At 40.2% G+C, this 24,631-nt stretch overlaps 2 protein-coding genes across 3 annotated transcripts in view; both read right to left on the bottom strand.

The window, feature by feature from the left end:
- Positions 1 to 24,631, bottom strand: part of alg6 (ALG6 alpha-1,3-glucosyltransferase) — a 273,870-nt gene that overhangs the window by 209,322 nt on the left and 39,917 nt on the right. The window lies entirely within an intron of this gene.
- efcab7 (EF-hand calcium binding domain 7) lies at positions 775 to 14,088 on the bottom strand. 2 transcript variants are annotated; one of them, XM_052073430.1, is made up of 13 exons: positions 13,467 to 14,088; positions 12,796 to 13,004; positions 12,630 to 12,716; positions 11,313 to 11,511; positions 8,946 to 9,034; positions 5,733 to 5,874; positions 5,495 to 5,604; positions 4,378 to 4,541; positions 3,568 to 3,701; positions 3,215 to 3,357; positions 2,916 to 3,125; positions 1,999 to 2,106; positions 775 to 1,866 (listed from the first exon to the last, which is right to left on the bottom strand). In XM_052073430.1, exons 1-13 carry the CDS (start codon positions 13,594 to 13,596, stop codon positions 1,786 to 1,788), a joined length of 1,806 nt encoding a protein of 601 aa, XP_051929390.1. In that variant the 5' UTR covers positions 13,597 to 14,088; the 3' UTR covers positions 775 to 1,785. The 2 variants fall into 2 exon arrangements, with proteins under 2 accessions (XP_051929390.1, XP_051929392.1); XM_052073432.1 differs by having other exon boundaries at positions 5,733 to 5,871.

Raw genomic sequence — 24,631 nt, 5'->3', positions numbered from 1 at the left:
TGCTGTGATAAATGGAACCATGAATTGAATCCTGAAGGAGAATGTCAGGCCATCTGCGACGTCAAGCTGAAGGGACCTGGGGTTCTGCAGCAGGATAATGATCCAAAACACACCAGCAAGTCCACCTCAGAAAGGCTGAAGAAAAACAAAGTGAAGACTTTGGAGTGGCCTAGTCAAAGTCTTGATCTGAATCCTCTTGAGATGCTGGGGCATGACCTTAAAAGGCAGTTCATGTCCAAAAACCCTCCAAAGTGGCTGAATTACAACAATTCTGCAAAGATGAGTGAGCCAAAATTCCCCCCACTGAACTGTGAAAGCCTCATTGCAAGTTATTGCAAACACTTGATTGCAGTTGTTCCTGCTAAGGGTGGCCCAACCAGTTATTAGGTCGAGACGGCGAGGTGTGGGCAAAAAGATTTTCACACAGGGCTACGTAGGTTTGGATTTTGTTTTCCCTTTAATAATAAAAACTGCATTTTGTGTTTACTTGTGTTATCTTTGACTAATATTTAAATGTGTTTGATGATCTGACATATTTAAGTGTGACAAACATGCAGAAAAAAAAGGAATCCGGAAGGGGTGAACACTTTTTCACACCATTGTATATATTGCACTGTCAGCTCTATTTAAATACGAAATAAACATGAATAGAAGGTAGATATAAATATGTTCTGAAACATTTTGAATTGTTTAAATGTTACCCATTCAAAAATATATCCATGTACACTCCCATGCACTGTGAGTGGGTGAAACATTGAGAAATAGCCCTGAGCCTTTTCCTGTCGCTGCATTGTGTTTATTCATCACGAACTGAGCAAAGTTAAACATCAGTCTTATTTCATTTCTCTGCACAGCATGAAACAAAACGAATGAGGCCGATTGAGAAAATGAAGACTTTATAAACAGAAATGGGGAAGCCAAACCTTCTTTCTATTAACAAATGATGGATTTTCCATTTGTGATTTGATTATTTTCCAAAAAGAAAAAAAACATAAAAAATAAAATGAAAAAGATTAGGCAGTGATTACAGTAATTACAGCAACACATAATATGCACCAACTGCTCAGGGTGTAAAGCAAACCATTTAGGAAAAAGAAAAGCAGACACTGACATAAAATACATCTCCTATGCCAAATGACATTTAGTTAGCCGGCTCTACTGTTTCCACAGATAAAGTCAAAGGGCAACGAACGGTCTGTGAGATATAAATACCAGGTCAAGACTCAGCTGAAAAGGCCATGGGCAAGTAAAGTTCAGACCAGAGGCATGCAATTCATTGCCAGTGCAATAGTCTCCCCAATGCAGATACTGCAGTGCAGAATCAGAAAGGAATGGTGACAACGATATGTACCATTTATCTATATACAGCATTTGTAATTGCTTTCATTTGGCATTGTTTTACTCTGCCGTCTCCTGACAGCTCACCGTTGCAAATAAGAATCTGATCTCAAGTAGCTTGCCTGAATATATGACGGTCAACTACCGGTAAATACATTTTAAAAATAAACCACAGACAGGAAGGCACTTGAGAATCTAGCAGCTCCTATATTTTGTTGTTCTACTTCTTCCTTTCATAACTTTGCTGCTGTGAATTGGGAATTTCTCCATTGCGAGACTAATAAAGGTTTTCTTATCTTATCTTAAATGCAAGCTTATCTTTTCGGGAGCAGCATAATTGATTCAAGCCGCCACTTCTTTTTATTTTTATTTTTTGCAATCATCTCAAGTGCTTCAACAAACTCTTGAGGGTCACAAGCATAGACGAGCAGCAAACCGTATACAGCTCTATTTAGAGGACAGTAAAGTCTCCACACAGCTGTAAGACCAGTCCTGTTTTTCATTGATGGGCAGGACATGTTGACACACCTAGCGGATAGCAAATATGACTGTATTAACAAACATCAAACTCATCCACAACGTCAGAAGTATTAAAAATGATTTTAGTTGTGTGCGATTCAACTGCGATCAAGAAATAATGTAAATAGAAAAAGGTCCTACCATCTTAGTTCTGGCTGGCACCTCTATAGCAAACACATTCAGGCCTCTACTGCTGCAGCAGTTGCTGTTGTGTTTGTTGTTGATACGAACCGTCACTTTCTGGTTGGACTGTAACAACAACAAAAATTGTAGTCACTGACTGCAGTAAAACAAGAAAAAGAAAAAATAATAATGTCTATATATACTATGTCTGTGCAAGGCTAAAAATGGCCCCGAACAGGCTGAAAGGTTCAAATCAAACATAAAGGCCTGAGGGTTAACGGTCAGTTTACCTTTTTGCGGTGTGTACAGTTACTCGTTGGTAATGCGTGAACACAAGAGCACTTAAAGTATCCGTAAACAAGAGCTCCAACAATGTGCAATGACTTTAAAACAATGATGACGATCAGCTATCAATGTACAGTTTATTTTTAAAGTCTAAATTGAATCATGAATTTATATTGTGGTTTTACAAGGAGAATGACACTTCATCACGACGAGTTATGATTTAATACCCACACATCCATTCTCTACTTCGCCTATGATATTCACAGCGGCCAAGAGCTAGGGTCAATCCCAGCTAATTTTGGATGAAAGGTAGAGTAGACCCGGGCTGAACGCCTATCAATCACAGGCCACATCTACAATATTCATCTGAGCATTTTCACAATTAGAGAGTGGGAAATAAAGCCATGCTAACCGCGGAGAACTTCAACATCATCACTTAATGATTCCAATAACCCCCGTTAAAAAAAAAAAGTTAATCAAATGTTTCAAAAACAAAAGTCAGTATAATAAGAACTTCCAATGCAATAACTATCTCCAGCTGAAATAAGGGCATGAATATGCAATAGCAATGGAAGTCTGCAAGAAGCTATCACCAGTGTGATAAGTCTGTGCCTAAACATTGAGAAACCTTGTCAAGTGTCGGAGTCTACCTTGTTGACTATGAGGGAGGATACCCTGTGTTCTCCTCTGTAGGTGTAGATGAGCACATTGTCTTGCCCTTTTAGTTGTTTGACTGCTCCCTCTAACGTGATGGACTTCTGCAAGGCCTGGTTCAGAATCTTGGACCCAGAGTCCAGTCTGAGAGGCTGAACTGATGGCTGTGTGCTCTCACAGAGGATGTCTATCTGGAACGGGCAAGCCTGATGGATGACATAGGAGATCATATTTGGGGAGAAAAAAAAGCCTGCAAATGTCATTATGTAAATTAAAAAAAAAAAAGATTGATAACCTCGACCAGTTCCAGCATACGGTTGTAGCCCATGGTCTCGACAAGGGTCCACAGATCATCAGTGTCGCCGTCTGTTGCCTCCATCAGAGTCAGCTCCATGAAGCCCTGTTTTGTCAGTTGATTCTCTCTCATGTCAAAATTATCTGCGGACGCAAATTATCCTGATGGCAATGCTTGGAGAGTGTTTACACCACTTGGAAACTATTGTCAGCTTTACGATGCAGATTGTTCAACTGCAGTAAAATACAACATCTAGAGGAAGTTCAGTTCAGACTTTTCCCCTCATGGACTGAACAGGATATTCAAATACAGATGTTTGACGAACATTCATAGTAAGGGCATTTAACTTTTACCTTTGCAGATGGCCCACGTCCCCATCTTGCACTCCTCTCCACTGATCATCAGCTCCAAGAAGTTATATTCCTCAAGACTGAGCAAACCATTCCCATCCAGGTCGATCATATAAAAGATCTCCGATAGTGCCTCCCTGTGGCGCACAATGGCATTACTGCACTACCGATGCTTGTATCTTGGCTGTCTATTTGCATAATTGGCAGAGGCATAATTGTCGAGATTTGTAATTATGATGCACTCAAACACCACAACCAACAAAGATCGCTAATTAACACACAAGCAATGGCATCGTTCCACAAATAAGCAACCAGATGTGACTCATGCTCAAGCTGGGCGCTTGAAGTTTAGAACAATTTCAAATATACATAACAATAAAGTAACTGATAGTTTGATACAATTCTGCTGTATTATACTGTGTATGTTTTTTTTAAAGCAATGTAAAAGTCACCACACTTTTGTTTTTGTTTTTTTGCTGCTGTGTAATTTTCTTCCATCCAGTCCCTAAAAGTATTATTTGAACATAGTGTCCTACAGATGCAACTTATACATTTTGCTTTTTTTATCCATAATTATTTTGCCTGGGATGCAATCTCGTAATTTATCTGCTACCTTTGACATTTTCCTCAACCACCTTAAAAAACTACCTCCATTTCTTATCAATAAACAAGAACACCCCATCCAAGTTTCTGATATTGCAATGATGTTAAATAGCCTTGCAAATTGACAACTACTTATAATAATAATAATTGAAATTATGTGTTCAGAGTTGATGGTTTATGTTTAGGAACTACGGTAACTAAGCAACTTACCGAAAATCTCTGGTGAGGTCGAGTCTTCCAGTGTCTGTCTTGTAGACAAGTTCTACGGATCTACTAGAAATATTTTTTCGATTCATTTTCTTTAATCTGCAGCCACTGGAGAAAGGCAATAGGTAGTACATCCCAGCTTTCAGTTGACCTCTCCAAATGTACTTCTGTGGAACATTTACACTTTTCAAAATATATATATATATATTTTTTTTTTTACCCACAACATACCACACAATCGAGTACGAAAGCTATGGGATATATTAGAGACATATCATGCCATATACCGTATTGGCCCGAATATAAGACGGCCCTGATTATAAGACGACCCCCTCTTTTTCAAGACTCAAGTTTGAAAAGACATTTTGAATACCAAATTCATTTTTATGCAGAAAATAATTACAGTACATCTGAAACAAATGATTATAACAATATATTTGAGAGAAAAAGCATGTTATTTTGCCTCATTCAAATCTTAATATCTGAACATTTAAATATGTAAACTAAAGTTCAATCACAATCGTCAATGAATGCCTTCGGGTTTTTGACATGTAAATTACATCAACTTCTCCTCAGCTGCCGGTTAACCTGGCCGATCTTTGACCCACTTTTCTCTCTTCTATAATTTTCTTCTCTTTTCTTTCTTACCACTATTTTTTATTTTTCTTCTTCGTGCTACCATTATTTTTATTTTTATTGTTCGTGACGGGTTCACTTTGGCCTGGGGAGTAAAATTCAGCATTCGCTTCAATGATATCTGGCCCCATCTAGCGTCGTGAATGGGTATAATGTCTCGACCCCGAATATAAGACGACCCCCACTTTTTCTGTCTTGAAAATGCAAAAAACACCGTCTTATATTCGGGCCAATACGGTATTGCATTTTACGTAAATTGTCATGTTCGCTATGAGTTTGTTTTTTTCTATAGGCAGAAAACCCAACAAAACCAAAAAAGACATGCTCAATTGAGGACTCAAGGTCTGTGTCCGAATGGCCACACTATTCCCTATATAGTGCACTGTAGAGGGGTCATGCCATTTTGCAGGGCTGTGCGAATGTCCAAAGCAAATGAATTACATGAAAGAAAAATCTAATTAATTTTAAAAAATGCAAAACCTACTTCTTTGTCCTTTGTACTAGTGAAACACAAGAGTGTCGAATCCTCTTCCGTATCGCCAGCTAACATCACAAAAAGAGCCGTGTCCACATTCATCCAGGGGGAAGACTTATCTTAAAATCAGAACAGAGGCTTACATTTACGAAAGTTAAGATGTGTGACAAAGCCTGGTTTCAAGGAGAAATTTTTATACACGAATAGTTGGGAATCTACAGAGCCAGTGATGAAAGTGCATTTGTACCGGCTCTTTGGTCGAGGCTCATAGGCTGGATGCTTAGTGTAACATTGGAAGTCTGGGGCAGGTGCAGCTGGTACTGCAGTGAGCTGATGGTGCCATCTTCTTCCAAGAAAAAAGATCCCCTCACGCAACTGCGATACCACTGCTGGGAGAACGAAGCAAAAATATTAAGAGGAGGAAATTGACACATTTGTTTGTTTCAAGAGGCATAATTGGCAAGATCTTATTAACTAGCTACATTCTAAAACAAATTGACTATGCTTAAATTAACTGATTCTTCTTATGATGGCGGAAATACATTTTGGAATGAAATCGGAATTAAGCAGTCTGCCATCGACCTAGAGAGGGCATAATGTACACATGGGGTGCCCATTGCATTGTTCGCGATCAACCAGGAGCTTCCAAAGGAGGAGGTGGGGGGGTAATCAGTCAATCACATGGCATTCACTCTCAATCACTGCCAGCGCTACCATTTTTATGCTGTTGATATAGCTGCCTGTTCACGGCAGTGAATGAGTTAAAAAAAAAAAAGGAAAGATGTCAGGGCCGTGCAAAGTTCAGAGTTCAAACATTTAAATGGCTTAATTTGAATTTACTCCACCACACAGGGCATTGAATTTTATTAGAATTACCGGAAAACAGAATTTAATTCAATGCGCCCTGAACAAAATGGCCAAAATGTTTGGGCAGCCGTTTTAAAGTCTTAGGAAGGTGTTTATAGCAAATGAACGACTATCCATGATATCAAAACATTTCACTTTATTTTACAATTGTAGTGATCTGTTTTATCTGCATAGGCTTTTCGGGTTAGTTTAAAAAAAAAACAGTACACCAAGTATTGTGTGCAGAGAGTATATTTTGTGAAATATTCAGTTCAAATCTATGTTGTTAATCGACTTCTATAATACAACGCTTCATTGACAAAAACTTTCATTTGCATCCTGAATTTCATTTCTACTTCCTGCAATTTGAATTTCAATTACAATACTGCTTCATGTTTGCAAATCCAATTCAAGAATTGAATTGGAAGGCGGTACGGTAGGCGACTGGTAAGCACCTCACAGTGCAAGTTCTCCCTGTGCCTGCGTGGGTTTTCTCCGGGCACTCTGGTTTCCTCCCACATTCCGCGACCCTCGTGAGGATAAGCGGATTACAAAATGGATGGATGAATTTAATTGGAATTGAGGCGTCACTCTCAATTGAATACAGAACTTGGTACAGCCCTGGCAATGTGCTTTTGCGCTTGCATCTGATTGGTGATAGTAAGTTAAAAACATACCGTTCCCTATGAAAATGATTGCATGACTTTGCGATACACTTGCGATGCCGACATATTGAGCAGCCCAAGTTCTTTCAATCACAACAAGGCATCCAAGTCTTGAAGAAGCAAGCGGACCAACACACTATCGCCGCGTTTACTGTAAATACTTTTTCACACAGGGCCAGTAGCTTTAAAAAGGGGAGTCTAAATGCACCTAGCGCTTATCCGGGGCCGGGTCGCTGGGGCAACAGCTTTAGCAGGCAAGCCCAGACTTCCCTCTCCCTAGCTACTTCTTCCAGCTCTGCCCGGGGGATCCCGAGACGTTCCCAGGCCAGCTGGGTGACATAGTCTCTCTAGCGTGTCCTGGGTCTTCCTCGGAGGAGACCCCCCCCACCCCCCCCATAAAAAAAATCGGAATTTCATGTTTACTTTGGTTCTTTGTCCGATATTTAAATTAATTTGATCATCATAAAACATTAACATGGGGAAACTATGTAAGAAAAATAGGAATTTGATTGGAAGGAAAATGCTTATTCACAGCACTGTCTAACAGATTCCACTCTTCAAGTAAGATGTGAGATCAAAGTCTACTCAATTGGGGGGGGTGGGGGAAAGGACAAACCGTCAAGATATTTAATTGCAAAGATGTTTGATTCATCCAAATATGCCTCTATAGTTCTGCAGAGAAAAGGGAGTGTCTTTCGCAAACTGTCACAAAGTTGGAACCATACATTTTGGAGCCATCATATTGGATTGAATTGACAAAGTTGTGTCCAATCCAATCCAATCAATCCAATATAATGGCTCCAAAATTGAAATGGAAAAGGAAGTGGAAAAGTAAGCGGACGAATGAAGATTCAGAAGCGACACAGGGATCACTGATTATTTCATTGACAAGTTGTCAAATGTCACTCAACATGTAGTACTGCAGCAGGTAAGGCTGGCAGCCGACAAATATTGTTGTACTCATGTTCATCCTGAGGAGGGCAGACATGATACACATTTCACAACTCCCAAAAAAGTGATCTTACCGGTACATTTATTTTACTTAACCGTTTTGTGAACGTCAGCATGTTTGTACCATTAGTTCACCTTCCAAACTTAAGAGTGACGCGCACAACAGTATGATAATTTGTCTGAGTGATTTGTTTCTTCACTAAAGCTGAGTATTCACGAATTAAAAAATAAATACTTCTCTTCCGCTGAAAAATAAAGATGAATGTCAAAAGACAAATTAGGATTCATGAACATCACCAAACTAGACTCAATTGTTTAAACTGTCTGGCGGTCTAAAAATGACAACACTATTTACAAAAGTAAAACTGACCTACCCATGAGAGAAGGTGAGCCTGCAGACGAAAAACAGGTACAGTCAACTACTGCCTTAGCTTTGACGTACCGAACACACCAAACCAACACCAAACACACAGACCACTTCATTTGGTTCAACATTACAAGTAATGTGTATTAGTGTTTAGTTCTTTCAGATTTGACATCACATGGGAGAGAAATTCCAGAGAAATGCGACAATTTCCAACTCACAACCCTGTCATATGACAGATGAAGCAATGGCGTCATACTTTGTATTTTCCCTTTGAACAGGCGGGAAAGCAAGCTTGACTTCCAATTGAGATTTAATGAAGTGATTTTGCTAATAATGTATCATCCACACTAATTAAATGTCATGTTGTGTACTGTAAAACATTCTGGTGCAACATATTTAGATATCATTTACACATTTTATTAAGTACATCGAGGCACTGGGCAGTCTATCGATCCATCCATCGATGAGATCATTAAAAAAAAAAAAATCAGCCTTCAGAAAAATAATCATGCTCCACTTTTAATGGAGGTCATATTAGTGTGCGTCTCCCATTTTGGTTGCTTGATTTAGGCCAAGGAAAGTCAGTCACTGAGGGAGTTGCCACTGGTATCGCACTGGTATTTTTACTGACCTTGCTGATGCTGGATGTTGCAGTGACTGAGTGTGACAGTGACGATCGTCTACTGCGTGCAGATGAAGGACGGGAGGATGGTCGGCTATCTGAATAAAACACACCCTGTCAAACAACAATACAATACTGGCAAAGGAGAAAGCTATGTTTTTTCTTTTTTTTTAATTATGTTTAGAACATATAAAATGCAAATGTTTGTTCATGGAATCAAAGAAAGCATGCTTTCAATGTCAACCAATGGCTTAACGTTGAATACAGAAAACAAATTGTGCAAACAAGAAGATGCAATCGGACCCATCCATCCACTTTATATATTGCTTATGCTGACCAGGTGACCACCTGGTGAGTTGGAGGTAAGTGACTTTGGGAGGGGGGATTTTATGCCACCTGTCCCGGCTTTTTTGAAACATGTAGCTATAAAATTCCAAAATAATAATTTGGTCAAAACAATTTTGTCATATTTTATCATATTTTGTCTTTGTAGTGTATTCGATGAAATATAGGTTGAACATGATGTGCAAATCATCGTATTTCATTTTGAGTTGTATTTAACACAACGTCCCAACTTAATTGGAATTGGGTTAGTAAATCACAATACGATCAGCACAATATTTTGGATTTATTATTTGACAGTAAAAGTGAGCTCCAAAGAGGAAATGGCTGAAATATTTATAATATAAAGCAGACAATTAATATAAGCAGACACTGAATAATTTACACTATGTTTGAATTGGTACACTTTAATAAGTGCAATGAAAAATGTACTCTGAATGACATAAAATTTGTATTCATTTGAATCTTTAGTTTTAAAAACGGAATCGGACAATTTGAATTCATCCCTGAAAATCCAATTATATATATTTACCGGTATTCACAATCAGTTTTACTAATACAAATGTAAATGTTTTCCCACACAGTTTCAGATAGCTTGACTTTTCACATTGTTTCAAAAATGAAAATTTAATTTAGCTCGTGAAACATCCAGGTACTTGAGGATGAGCAATCGATTGAAGAACTCACATCGCCTCTTGATTCGACATCATTTTGAGCTCGTGAACTTTCTTTAACCTTTGTGGTACAAGTCATTGGATCGGAGAAGGATGAAAAGGTGCTTCCTTTCAAAGATATTTAGCAATGTATCAAAACGAAGCCCGGTCGTCAGTATGTCTCGATTTTCTGTGTTGTTCAAAGAGTGGGATGCTTATTTTTGTTCTATATCTGGCTGTAAAAACCTTGAAATTGTAATGGTATGGGCGCATTGAACTGCATGCTTTTGGTATTAGTGACGTTTAGAGGTAAAACCAGCGCATAGCACGTATCCACCCAAGGACTCTTAATTCAACACGAGTCTTAAAAATGAATAGCTAAAAATGACTCAGCAATTATGCTCAGCGATGGATAAACACACACACACACACACTTCAAAAAAATAAAGGGAACACTTGAACAGTACAATGTAGATAGATATACACACCCTACCCACCATAATTCTAATTATTTTATATCTTAAAGATTGAAGCCTAAATACTGACTGACAAACAGATCCACATTAGCAACCAAAACTGTTTTCAAACTGAAAGAATAACACATTCAATACGTGCAAGTGGGAAGCATTTTGTCTCATCTCCTTATTAAAATGTAACAGGGAGAAATCAATATGTGGGAGAGGCACAATAATGTGATAATCCCGACTACTGTGTGGGAACTCATTTGTTTTTGCAGTTGCCGTTGGTGTGGGTCCTCCTCCTGACCACCTGCAAATCACTCATCCTCTCCCCAGTGATTAGTAGCGGGATCCTCCGAATCAATAACATGAACATAGACTGACCACTTAGATCAATCCCATCTATCACCCCACAGTGGTAGGATTGTCTTCCTCTTTCTTTAGCAGAATCTCTGTCTTTGGTTCGACCATGTTCTGAACAATAATGATGGCCGTCAGCTTTTAGAGTTGACTTCGTAGTTGCATGATTAATCCATAAAAACATACTTTGGGCCAGAATGCTCTCGCCAAAACACATCTTTTGGGCCATAGTGCTCTCGCCGAAGTCTGTGGATGGTTGTTTGTCAATCTGCTAATGGCTGAAATGATGACCCAAATCAAAGGGCTTCACAGTTCCTTCCCTACAAACAAGCGGCTCTAACTGTGTGGCTCTCCTGATGAATGAACTGTCCTAATGAGGTGATTTGTTATCGGGAGTGAAAAAAAATAAATCGATAATAGAGCTAATAAATTCATCACAATAAAGTAGCAACGTGTAATTGGTGTGAACGGGTGCGCGCATCTAATATAGAAAAGTCAATCAAGACTACAAGGCAACAAACTTGGAACCTTTGAAAGAAGCAGATTAAAAGTTATTCAACTACCTTTCCGAAGTGTGATCTCTGGATCTGACCAGGTTGTTTCCAGAGGCTGAGGTGGTGATGATTCTGATGTCACGGAGGCTTTTGGAGGGCTGTCTGGATGGCTGCCAAAGTTTTGTCTCTTCAGCTTGGCATCAGACTGGAGCTTCTCCAAAGAGGCCATCTGACATTTCTCTGCAGTGGACACGAGCTGTCGACAAAACTGACAGCAAGAGTAAGACCAGCACATCAATGCGTTTAAGTACTGAAATAACAGATGGCAAGCACACTATTTGAAAGAACTAATTTTCAGATTGCTATGTTACCTCATATATTATCCAGCATGTGACGATGACATGCTTTGAAACAACTTGCGCATCGATCAGACAGACTGTGGACACCGGAGACTCATGTTACATCTCTGAGGCACCACTCAGAAAGTCAATGTCAGAGCTACTTGTTGCAGTATGTCCAGGAGTATCAATGACTTTCGGTCGGTCGTTGAAACTTAAGTCAGGACCGACGAACCTCCTCAGTCCGTCATTGAAGGACTCCCATTTTTCTTTCTTCATGTGTTTGTAGTACAAACACACAGGCGAATGAACACAGGGGTCACTATTCAGTGTTCCCGCGTTTACGTTTCCACAAATACCCGAAATAAGTTAAATCCATGAAGCAGAGGTTGATTTTTGTTGTATTTTGTTTGTTTTCTTGCTTGTGTGTTTTCATTTATTACAATGTGTTTTTGTACGTTATATATTTCTTAATCATATTCGTTTTAGTTTCGATGTTTTTTAAAAAAATATTTTTCACATATATCTTTCACCACACACTTTATACACTCTTCTCAGACAGGAATTAACATTTTCACATTTTTTTCACAGGAGTGTGGTTGAAATAATGACGGACAGAAGACTGAAGGACTTGCGGACCGGTGAAATTTACTTATGGTACAAAAATAGTGAATATAAAATAACGATGACTGAGTGACTGACTAATAATAATGTACAGTACTGGTGAATGACGAACTGTCAACATTTTGTGATGCGACCAGCTCTGGGATCTCAAATGGTCAATTAGCATCTTAGTACTGGTGAAAAAGGCAAAACGTTTATGAAAGTTTTTACAGAAAAAAAATAACCTGTATGCAGAGCTGCTGCTATTTACTGATTGTGACTATTTGCAGTGTTGAATTGCGATTGTTTTTTATTTTTATGGAGGTGTCTGACAGCTATAAACAACACACAAATGAAAAGACTTGCAGATGACAGTTTCATCAAATGCACAAATCACAGTTTCAGATCGAAAAGATGCATCCAGTATCCACATATGCACACCTACCTCTGCATAGTTAAATTTATCATCCCGGTTGATGTCGCTTAGTGAGAAAATGGCTTTCACCTCTTCATGTGTCATTTTATCTCCTGCCTGCAAAGTTTAAAGTAGTTAACAACCAAAACACAATTATTAAAATAGTCTGTGTAATGCAAAATATGTCGGAACTCACAGTTGTAAGAAGTTTTTCCACTTGGCTGTGTGTGATGTAGCCATTGCCATTTGTGTCCAGCTTTTTGAAAATTCCCATAAGATCATTCTCAGTTTTCCACTCTCTTTTCAGGATCTCACAGAAATCATCAAAGTTCATGTGCGTTGTTCCTGGGTTCCAGTATTTATCAAGAGTAGCTTGGGAGGGATTTCTACCAGCTAACTGGAGAACTATTAAAAAAAAAAAAAAAAAAAAGAATTAACTTGACAATAGGCAACCAATACCAACTATTCAATTTAATTTTGGGGGGTATTTTTTTCTTTGCCACATTTATTATTATTGTATGTACAGAGAAATATTTTAGCCACATAAAATATGCATTTCCCTCGTCGCTTATCCTGCATTCATTTTTGATGCAAACGTTTCAAACACGGGGTGACACAGATTTTTTTTAGGAAATAATTTAGTTACAAGGCCTCACAAAATCTTTTGGGCCATTTAAGTTTGCATTTCATCATTTACATTGTGAGAAATTACTATTTGAGTCATTTGTAGCCTTAAGAATTGCAAATTAGAAATTGAGAATACGTTCCTGATATGATGCTCATTTTGAGATGATGTTACGTCATTGAAAATGGGTCCTTGTGCAACAACAAAAGGTAGGCTTTTCCAAATGTTTGGGAAACACTTACCTCGACATAACTCCTTTTTCGAGGAGATATTTGTCAGACTAGATCTGAACACACTTAGGAAAGCGGCTCTGCACTGCAAGTAGAAAGTCTCCTCCTCATCAGCAACCTCCGATGAATCCAGGTAAGACATCTTAGTCAAGGATAGTATCGAGTGGGTTCATGTTCGCCCCCTCTGTCCCAGAATGACACATTCAAAATACACCCATCCATCCATGATATGTGTATTTATTCATTATGTACTATGACATACAATAAAACCCGCCAAAAAACACAAGCCGACTCGTTAGAATTAAATGAGCTTGTGTGGCAACCTACACAAGAACACCGTTGCCAGAGCTTGCTGGTTGCTAGTCAACAACAATGAAATTGGTGTTCACTTATAAAGCACACGGAAGAAACAAATGTTAATGTCCGGAACCACACGACAATGCAACGTTGTATCAGTTTGCAATTCCAAAAAATAAAACGAATTACCACTTAACCACGTAATATTTTGGCTTTGATCGTAGTTGTAGCCTGAATTATTAAAATGTTTCAGCTCAGGCTGCCAGTCGATGGCTGCGCCTGCTATGGCTCCACGCCAACATTTACAACGTACTTTCCGGAGCTGTGGTGTTTTTACGCCAAAACACCAATAAGATTGGATTGATGTAACAGAGGATACGGTAAATTTTCAAAATAAAGCATCTTTCAGTTTCCAAAATAAAACGGAATATATTTTTTCAGTTTTATTTTGGAATAAAATTTAAAATAAATTTTATTCTTTTCGTGCGGCTGGGTACAAATGACCCAGGGACTGGTGCCGGTCCGCGGCCCGGCGGTTGGGAATCAATGCACCAGATCTATTTAGTTAGTGACCTCTTACAAGTTATGTTTGCATGTAATTAATGTAATGTAATTACATTACCACTGCACACTACTGTTAGTGATTGAGTTGTGTGATTCGGTGGGGAAGGCGCGATTTTGGAACATGACAGTGACCATGTTATTAACTTAGATTAAAATAACGACATTTACAAAGCGGTAGTGCTCGTCAGAAGATATATATATATATATATATATATATATATATATATATATATATATATATATATAGGCGGCCCGGTAGCCCAGTGGTTAGCACGTCGGCTTCACAGTGCAGAGGTACCGGGTTCGATTCCAGCTCCGGCCTCCCTGTGTGGAGTTTGCATGTTCTCCCCGGGCCTGCGTGGGTTTTCTCCGGGTGCTCCGGTTTCCTCCCACATTCCAAAAATATGCATGGCAGGCTGATTGAACACTCTAAATTGTCCCTAGGTGTGAGTGTGAGTGTGAATGGTTGTTCGTCTCTGCGTGCCCTGCGATTGGCTGGCAACCGATTCAGGGTGTCCCCTGCCTACTGCCCGGAGACAGCTGGGATAGGCTCCAGCAACCCCCGCGACCCTGGTGAGGATCAAGCGGTTAGGAAGATGAATGAATGAATGAATGAATATATATATATATATATGAGAGAGAGAGAGAGAGAGCTATATCCATAGATATAGTTACCATTTGCACATTTGATGTTTTCTCAGATTTTGTGGGGAAAAAAACCCTCAAAATATCGTTTAGACACACAATGCACAAAATAAAATAGGATACAATACATTTATTAAGCATGTCTCTTAACACATCATTAAACACAAAAAAATGGAAGGTGTGTTGTACGTCCAAAGGGCATGAGGACTCCAAGTGTCCCATGGGAGTTTTGAAGGCTGATCAAAATCCCGAATCCTAACCAGGTGATAGGCGCTGCGGAGATCACGTTTAGTGAAGATGGTGGCAGATATGTTGCACAGACAGCACACTTGACAATAAAGTTGACTTGAACTTTAGATTGTCTAGGGGAACGTGGAATCGAGCAAGGGTAGCGGCTATTTACGCCCAAGAGCGAAATTATTCAGGCCTCGGTAATCAACAGATGGTCATTATGACTTGTCTTTTTCAATACAAAATAATCCCACACCCACGGTGGATGTAGAGGGACAAATTAAACTTGTTGATCACGAGCTTGAAATGTATTCGCGTAAAGATTCTTGTATGGGTTCAGACTTGATCAAGTATAGAACTGGGAAGCGGGGCATTGGGAACAAGTTCTATCGTGCAATCATTGGTCAATGAGGCTGCTGTGACTGAGCGCGATCTTTGCTGAAAAATTATGTTTTTCAATGGGAATGTTGTCAAAACATGTTTTCCGGCGAAGATTTAATGGGTGAGGTGTGTCCTAATTTGCCCGATATTAGGCAGTTGACAGATTTAAAAAAAAAGGTTCCAATTTTTGAGGCTTAGTTCGTATAAGTGTGATCCCCCTCCCCCCAATCACTCTCTCTTGTGAATTCTTAACCACAATACTGTAACCCGAACAACATTGGCGTGGCTCGTGAAGGCAAAAAAAGAATTTCCTCTTCTTCACGGTACCCCAGATTTTCAATTCGAGCGGACCAGTGATATGTTTTATTTGTGTGTTGTTGAGTTTTGTATGGGCGGCCCGGTAGTCCAGTGGTTAGCACGTCGGCTTCACAGTGCAGTGGTACCGGGTTCGATTCCAGCTCAGACCTCCCTGTGTGGAGTTTGCATGTTCTCCCCGGGCCTGCGTGGGTTTTCTCCGGGTGCTCCGGTTTCCTCCCACATTCCAAAAACCTGCGTGGCAGGCTGATTGAACACACTAAATTGTCCCTAGGTGTGAGTGTGATTGCGCATGGTTGTTCGTTTGTGTGCCCTGCAATTGGCTGGCAACCGATTCAGGGTGTCCCCCGCCTACTGCCCGAAGACAGCTGGGATAGGCTCCAGCACCCCCCGCGACCCTAGTGAGGATCAAGCGGCTCGGAAGATGAATGAATGATTTTATTTTGCTTTTCGAAATGCACTAAGGAGTGACACCCAAATTTCGTTGCATGCTATACAATGACAATAAACACGATTCTGATTCTTTCTGCCAGAAGAAATTCATCTACATCCAATACTTTCCGCCCCTCCAAGTTCTTCGATTGGACAACCCAATGCTTCCACGATTCATGGATCTGCAAAACAATCAGCGGCACCGAAATCAACAAGAGCAACAATCTTGAGTCCTTTCCCATATTCTGATACGGCACCCTGGAGTCTTTTCATGTTCTTGGTTTTGTCATAGTGTAGACTCGATTATGATGATGCCAAGTCATACTCACATCGTTTATTAGAACTGGAACTCATAACACGGAGGGTCCGATGTTTGTACTAATCTGAGCAGAACGGCGGGCTTGGCGTGATGGTCTCGAAGGACATGTGGAGATTCGGTGATCCAACTGGCCACAGTAGAAACATGCCCCAGTCTGGGACCGCCATGCTCTATCCTCAGGAAGTAGATGCCCACAATCAAGTTGCCTTTGTTCCTCCCCTGGCTGGGCTGGTTCAGGGGGCGATCGGCATTCCAGATAGGAGGGACTTGGGCTTTCATAGAGGGTTCTCCTTCTGCTGACACTGGGGGTCTTTGTTGCTCGGGTGTGATCTAGCTTACGTTCGCGGCGTCTCTCATTCATGCGATTATCCAGTCGAATGGCTAGTGAAATTAGGTCATCTAAATTAGTAGAGTCATCATGTACTGCCAGTTTGTCCTTCAACTTGGAATTTAATCCGCGGCGAAAAATGCTGCGCAACGCGCAGTCATTAAAGCCGCTCTGGAGAGCCAGAATGCGAAATGTGATCGAGTATTCCACCACAGACTGACTACCCTGCACGCAATCAAGTAATTGTCTTCCAGCTTCTTTTCCTTTGACCGGATGGTGAAACACACACTGGAATTCAGTTATGAAGTCAGAGAAAGATGACTGGATTGTCGGTCGTGCTTTGCTCACAGCCAAAGCCCAAGAAGCAGCCTTGCCAGTCAAGAGACTCATAATAAAGGCAACCTTGGAACTGTCTTGGGAGTAGGCGGACGGTTGCTGATCGAAAATTAATGAACACTGGTGTACAAACTGCCTGCAAAGTCCTGGTTCACCACCATAGCGAGACAGATGGGGTAGATTGGGTTCCTGGGATATGACCGGGGGTGGGCACACCCCGACGGGGGCAGTACAAGGATCTGAGGGTGATGCCCCTCGGGTACTCATTTTCTCAATCCGGGAACCCATTTCCTCCAACTGGTGGGCCAGAAGGGTGACCGCATCACGGAGTTCCACGATTGTGGCCACCTGCTGTCCCATCATTTGTTCTTGGCTGACCAAAGCTTCCTTGATTTTGTTCCAGTCTGCGGGATCCATGGTCGAATTATACTGTCAGTTTCCAGATCCCACAAATGTAGATCGAGACAAAATAATCTTATTTTTAAAAATAAATGGAAAAAAACGTAATTACAGAAAAACACAAAGCCGTGGGGGGAAAAAACGAACAAAAGGCACTTGCAGAAGGAAGTGGAAAATAACGAAAATAGCTCGTCACCAAAAGACAAGAAAAAGTCAATTGCAAAAAATTACATTAAACAAAACAATAAGGACACTACTTACAATGCAAGGCAAACCAAAATGAAATCATCAAGAATCGGGAGTCGAGAAAATAAGCACTTTTTACATAAGATGCAAACAAGACAAATAATCCAACAGAAAGTTGTTTGTCTAGCAGTCCTGAAGTAGTCCACTGATGGTAACGCGTGACAGGTGCTGCGTTGGGGGGAACCGCCCACTACTCCCACCGGAAACTGAAACCGAAAACAAACAGGAACATGAGAACTGTCAGGTCCTCAAGACAAAAAGCTTTGTTTTTGTTTTTTGAAAACTATGAACTCAATCTATAAGGCTGTCTGTCGATTGATACAAGACACTTTTACAGCACGAAAAAAAGATCACCACTGGGTGCTGTGCTAATGTATTTATTTCATGGCTTTTCTCTTTCCTGAATGACAATCGCCTTCCAGTGCCCGTGAGAAGCAAACAATTGACTTATACTAAATGTTTGTTGAAAACGGAAGTATCCTACTAGCATATCAAAAGTGGTACCAAACTGCTTCAAACATGGTGAAAATAGAGTCATCGATGTGCATGGTTGATTGTGTTAAAGCCTATAGTACTGTACTGTATTTTCCATTAAGCAGTTTCACCGTTTGTGTTCTGCTACCATCTAGTGGAGATTTTTGGCCGGAACAAATATTGCGTGGAAATGTTGCACGCAACGCCAGTTGCCGCGCGCTTTCACTGGCGCACACTCAAAGACATGTTTTGTGAGCTCTGTGTGGACGTTTTTGGAAGACGACGAAAGTGCTACAGATTGCATCAACACCCTCAAGGATTGGCACATTTCTATAGAACCATACATTTTCCACATTGATTCTTCATCAAACACCAGTGACCAAGTTGCAGTCAGTCTCCACTAAATGAATTTTCTTGCTGCTTGTAAAATCCATGTGGTTTATATTGAACAGGCTGAGGTCACCACACCTCAAAAAGCTGCACCACGAACAGAGTGTAAGTTAGTCTTTTCGTTACCTGTTGATGAAGCCAGTGCATCGATTTAAAGACTTTTCAGAGAGCTGCATTTTATGAGTTGCCATATTTCAATTGACACACTCTCCTGATGTACAGGACAAAATGACATATCAGAATTTAATGACAGGAGACAAGAAATGGCAGGGGTTCGTCCCTTGCCAAATTATGAATGATTTACATAGCACTAAAAATAGTTGCGTTAGGACCACTTAACACAAGAACCATTTCCTTAGCCAAGGCAGACATTTGGTGTCTGGCCCATCCATCAAGATAAGCATTAGTTTTTAATTTCATAGTGAAGTCAAGAATACATTTCATGAGCTAAATTGACAGCATATTCATTGTGCTCGCTTGCTTGTCATACTCGGGTCCTCTGAAGCACAGCAGGGTTTTATTTTAGGGAAATGTAAACGTAGAAGGTCACCAGTGATGGACAGAACTATGAAATGGGTCATTGCATTTATTCTATTGAGTGATACTGATTGTACGTTAGTCACAAATGGAACATATTATATGGCTGCAACTAGTACGAGTGTTTATTCAGTCTAAAGTACATATTTTTGCACTCATCTGTACTTTGTACCAAACACATTGTTGTGGGTGGCCTGGTGGTCAACTGGTAAGGGGCGTCAGCGTCACAGTGCAGAGGTGCAGGGCTCTGGCCTCCCTTGTGTGGAATTTGCATGTTCTTCCCGGGCCTGCGTGGGTTTTCGCCAGGTACTCCGGTTTCCTCCCACATTCCAGAAATATGCATGGCAGGTTAATGGAACACTCTAAACCAGGGGAAACCAACCTTTTTGAGAGTGAGAGCTATTTCATGTGTCCTGATTGTGTGAAGGGCTACCAAATTGATACATGTCTGAAATAACATTTGTACAAATTACAATTAATAATATTAGAATGTGTTATTTTTAATACTGAATGATTTTCTGGCTTTGATCATCTTAAAGATGCTATCTGTTTCATTTTTACAACCCAAACATTTATTGTATGAATCTAAAAATTCTTGTGTGGACTGGAATTTCTGCTCATGACAGTTGAGCGACATTAAACAGCAAAATGAGCACCTCAACTTCAACATCTTAATTCATTTCCTGTTACAGGCAATAAAAAACAACTATAATTTGTGTAAATCAAAGAATTAGACAATATGCATTTTAGTGTAACAGTTAGGCCTCTTATCAATTTTAAACTGGCATCCAGTCATGTGGAACAAGGTGCACTCAGCCGATGTCACACTGTTTTACCATCTTTTCCTTTTTGCTTTGACCAGATTGGACTCTTTGTGGTCCACATTGGAGCAATCGCAGGATGCATTCATCAAGGCCAGGAAAGAGCTAGAGGAAATGTTCATAAGACAAAACCGTCCTTTGGTATTAAATCTTTCAAATTGGCGGAAATGTCTCATCTCATTAAAAAGGCCTTTACAAATCATTGGCTCTTTCGATGGAGGGATGATGGCTTTAGTACATAAATACTCACCCCTGACATGGCTTTTCCTTTCACAATAGTTTTTATCAGGAAGGCATTGTGTGTGTGTGTGTGTGCGCGCACACGCGTTTAATAGATTCTCACTCGGAGACGTGCATATTCCTAATTTTCTAATTTTCATGTATTTTGTGGCCAACAGAGGGCAACAGTGAACAGGAACATTCGCTGTCTGCATCGAGACACCTGAAAGAAGAGCTGAAGAGGCACCAAGAGCTCGCTATATGTAGAGAAAGCAACTTTTCGACCGTTTTAGAACATCAAATGGTAAAATTTATTCATTCATTCATTTTCCGAACCGCTTAATCCTCACTTGGGTCGCGGGGGGTGCTGGAGCCTATCCCAGCTGCCTTCGGGCAGTAGGCAGGGACACCATGAACCAGTTCCCAGCCAATCGCAGGGCACACAGAGACGAACAACCATGCGCACTCACACTCAAACCTAGGGACAATTTAGCGTGTTCAATCAGCCTGCCATGCATGTTTTTGGAACATGGGAGGAAACCGGAGTACCCGGAGAAAACCCAAGCAGGCCCGGGGAGTACATGCAAACTCTAAACAGGGAGGCCGGAGCTGGAATTGAACCCGGTACCTCTGCACTGTGAAGTCGACGTGCTAACCACTGGACTACCGGGCCGCCCAAATGGTGAAAATGATAAATTAATTGACCAATCATCATAGTTTTTCTCATAGAATATCAAAAAGCAAAAAGTGTACGTGGGTTCAACAATATTTATGATTGTTTTATACAATTTTTTGGACTGTATCTTTGCAGAAGCTGGTAGTGTTTTCCTTGGAGGTTCCGTAAAGGGAACCTCAGAGGAAAAGAATTCCAGCCAAGCTAACTTTAACTCCTTTCTTTCAAGTTAAAATGAACAACGTACATTCAAACCACCACAGAAACACACTTTCACTTTTGAGTTGTCACAATGAGAAATTTAGGCTTCATGGGTCTTTCCTTAGAGGGTCTTAGATACAACAAACACAAAATATCTCTCACCTCCCTTCTCAAAGGGCACATTTGTATTTGGGAAGTCACCACTTTGGTGCCTCATTGAGATTTTATGGCAAAATCCCCCTTTTGATTTGAAATAGCTCATTAATCTGCTTCTTCATGGTTAGACTTTCTCCAGAATGACCTCTTCTTGGTCATATTAGACAGGCTCTACAGTCACTGGTATTTTTTTCTAAGCAAGACAGGGTTTTTAAAAAAAAATCATTTTTGATCATTCAATCAGATAAAAAACATTTTACAGTCACAATCAAACTCTTCTGGTTTTGTATAGTGTTGAATACATACATTACAGAACCACCTAATGGAAAGTTTACCCTATGTCTGTGCTAAATTTAGAACATTAGGAGCTGATTTTTTTTTTTTGGGGTGGGGGGTGGGGGCTCCAGTTACTGTAATCATTCTTTAGCAGAAACATTTTTCAAGTCCCATTACTTATATGTCACAAAAGAGTCACAAAGGGCTTCACATGCCCACGGTTGACAAATATTTAAACCCAACCTGGATATAAATATTTAACTCCCGCCCGGGCCCGCCTCACCCAAGTGAAATATCCCGACGCGCTGCTTGTGTCGCGTGTGTTTGTTGTTTCAGGTGGACATAGGTAAGGGCTCTCCTGCTTCGATGAATATCACTGGTCAATCTCGTGATGGCTGATGTGTGGGCTGCTAAATACAGTATTATCTTGGTTGACAGTTCCACAGTTGTCAACAATTCAGTCCACTCACAAGATACTCTAGCTTCCTGGCTCCCAATTGGCCAAGCCTGCTCCTTTTTTTTTCTCTTGATCCCGGCCTGTAAAGGAAACCGATCGTTTCATTTACTGTATACCACTTGGGCCCACAGATTGCATCGATATTGTCCCACACTTTATTTCACCACGCTCTGTGTGTGCGAATGTGTGCATGTCTTTGTTTGGCCGTGTGTCTGCTCGTTCTACGCAAGCGTATGACATAATAAGTACGTTCTCGACGGCGACAGCCACTCCACGGCCAAATGTTCATTTCAGCTTATTACGGCATACAGGATTAGCTTTCCAATTACTCCAGTGTAGATTTAAAAAATATACTTTTCAGTATTTTAGAGGGCTTTGTTTTTGTTGGGGAGTGGGGCCATTTTGGTTCAAGAAAATAACAAATGGGCCACCCCATCCCCATGCATTTGAAAAGGATGTCAATTACATGCAGATTTTTGCTATTCGCGGGCTGGTCCAATCATGATCCTTAATGAATTGCAGACGTCCACGAGCATCTATTGTTAATATAGTGAACCATTTGCTTGCAATATCTTTGTTTTTCAGTTCAACTATAACATAATTTTCATTGCTCATCAAGCATTGTGGATTGAAGTTGAGAATTAGCACCAGCTATAAACTCGATATGCACCACGTCAGCCGCAAGTTTTTAATTATGTTTGACTGCACTGTCCCTATCAAATAAAGAAGTAAAAAAATGACGGCGTCCTCAGAGGAAAATTGCTTAATGGCCTTTAGAACCTCAGTGCATATCCAGGTCTTTTCTTCCCCTCTTTGTATGGATCATGATCGAATACTACACACATTAGGATGTGCTTATGTGGTGGCCATTTTGTGGAGGTTGACGTTCCCAAAAAATGCAACGCATGGATTATGTGCTCATTTCTCCTCAAGAGTTTCATTAGTTTTTTTTTTTCTTTTGCCAACATCAAAATGTGTGCTATCCACATTCATGAATTACGCTGACGACTTAGACTTCCTATCACACAGCTTCAAAGTGACGTGCTATATTTTAGTACGTTATTCAGATCTGTGGGCTCAAGGCTTGACAACCATAACTTTCGGCTCAGTAAGGGAACTTCTCTTTCCACAAAAAAAAATATGTGTCTGAATATTTAGACCATGGATACCAGCAAATTGGGACCGCATAATTCATGAGTTCTTCAGCTTTTGAACACAGATTATTATTTTTTTCTTCGTGATGGGGTCGTTTTCCATCCAAATGTGTGTCATACTCGAGCAATTTGGGTCAATAATAACAAAAGTTCGATTTGTGTGAGTTAATTACGTCTCCATTAAATGTTAGTTAAGCACATTTTAGTTCCACAGCCAGAGGCAAAGCATTTCAGCTTCCTATTTTTCATTTTGTCAAATGTTCTTGTGTTCTGCTTGTTTTCAAATGCCTCATGGTCTGTCCCATTGGTTTTGGAGCAGATGTCTCAGTGCCTCATATTGAGGCCGTTGCGAAAGGATGTCTTTGCTTTAGAAAAGTCAAACAATTCATGCATTTATAAGACTTGGGGAGTAACGGAATACATGTACCGGCGTAGGATATTCAGGATATAACTCTGTTGTGTTCGTAATTCATGAAGGTTTTAGAAAGAAACGCCACCTAATCAGATTACAGGTACATTTATTCAAAATTAGCATGATTTGCAGAATTGTTTTTTGAAGAGGGAGAGAGACAATCTGTTGAGTTTAAGCTTTCAGCTTTCAAAATGGGACCTCGACTAAACTTTCCCGTAGTAAAATGAATATGTTTGTCTAAGATGCATGTTCTGTCAATGTGCGAGAGGACCCCGTGACTCCTTGCTGTGGCAATGTAGCTGTGTGATCATATTACAACAGGACATGTAGGATTGTGTGTCTGTGTGTGTGTGTGTGTGTGTGTGTGTATATATATATATATGTAGCCGGGTCTTTGGAAAGACTGGACTGGACACAAAATAATTTTTAGGTGGGCTTTATTCCCGACTGAACAATGAAAAATTGTTCAGCATTAAGATGAAAGACTGAGATGTTAACTGAATTTTAAAAGAGGTCGAAAAGGGATCTAAGAGATCAAAGAAAATCATTTAACAGAGTACAGACAGTTACGCCACAATAGACAACAGCAGTGGCTTGCTTAATAGGAAAACAGAAATAAAAATACATTATTTACAAGCCACAATACTTCTTAGTGCAGAACAAATAATCATTACAACCCAATGTTTTGAGATGCAGCCACACTTACTCGATATGTTCCGGTGTGTTGGGTGTGTACAAAGCACGTGGTCAAACACAAATGATCTCCCCTCTAAAGAACAGATAACACAGTTCATATAATTTACAGTAAAAAAACATATTTACATCTTATAACATTGTGAACACTTACGCTGTACAGCTGTTCACACGACTCACTAGTGGTAGATTTCAACTCCAACCCAAACCACTCCAGATAT

Source organism: Hippocampus zosterae, chromosome 8 (assembly GCF_025434085.1).
Source record: "Hippocampus zosterae strain Florida chromosome 8, ASM2543408v3, whole genome shotgun sequence".
NCBI lineage: Eukaryota > Metazoa > Chordata > Actinopteri > Syngnathiformes > Syngnathidae > Hippocampus > Hippocampus zosterae.
This window is presented reverse-complemented; position numbering and strand designations above follow the sequence as displayed.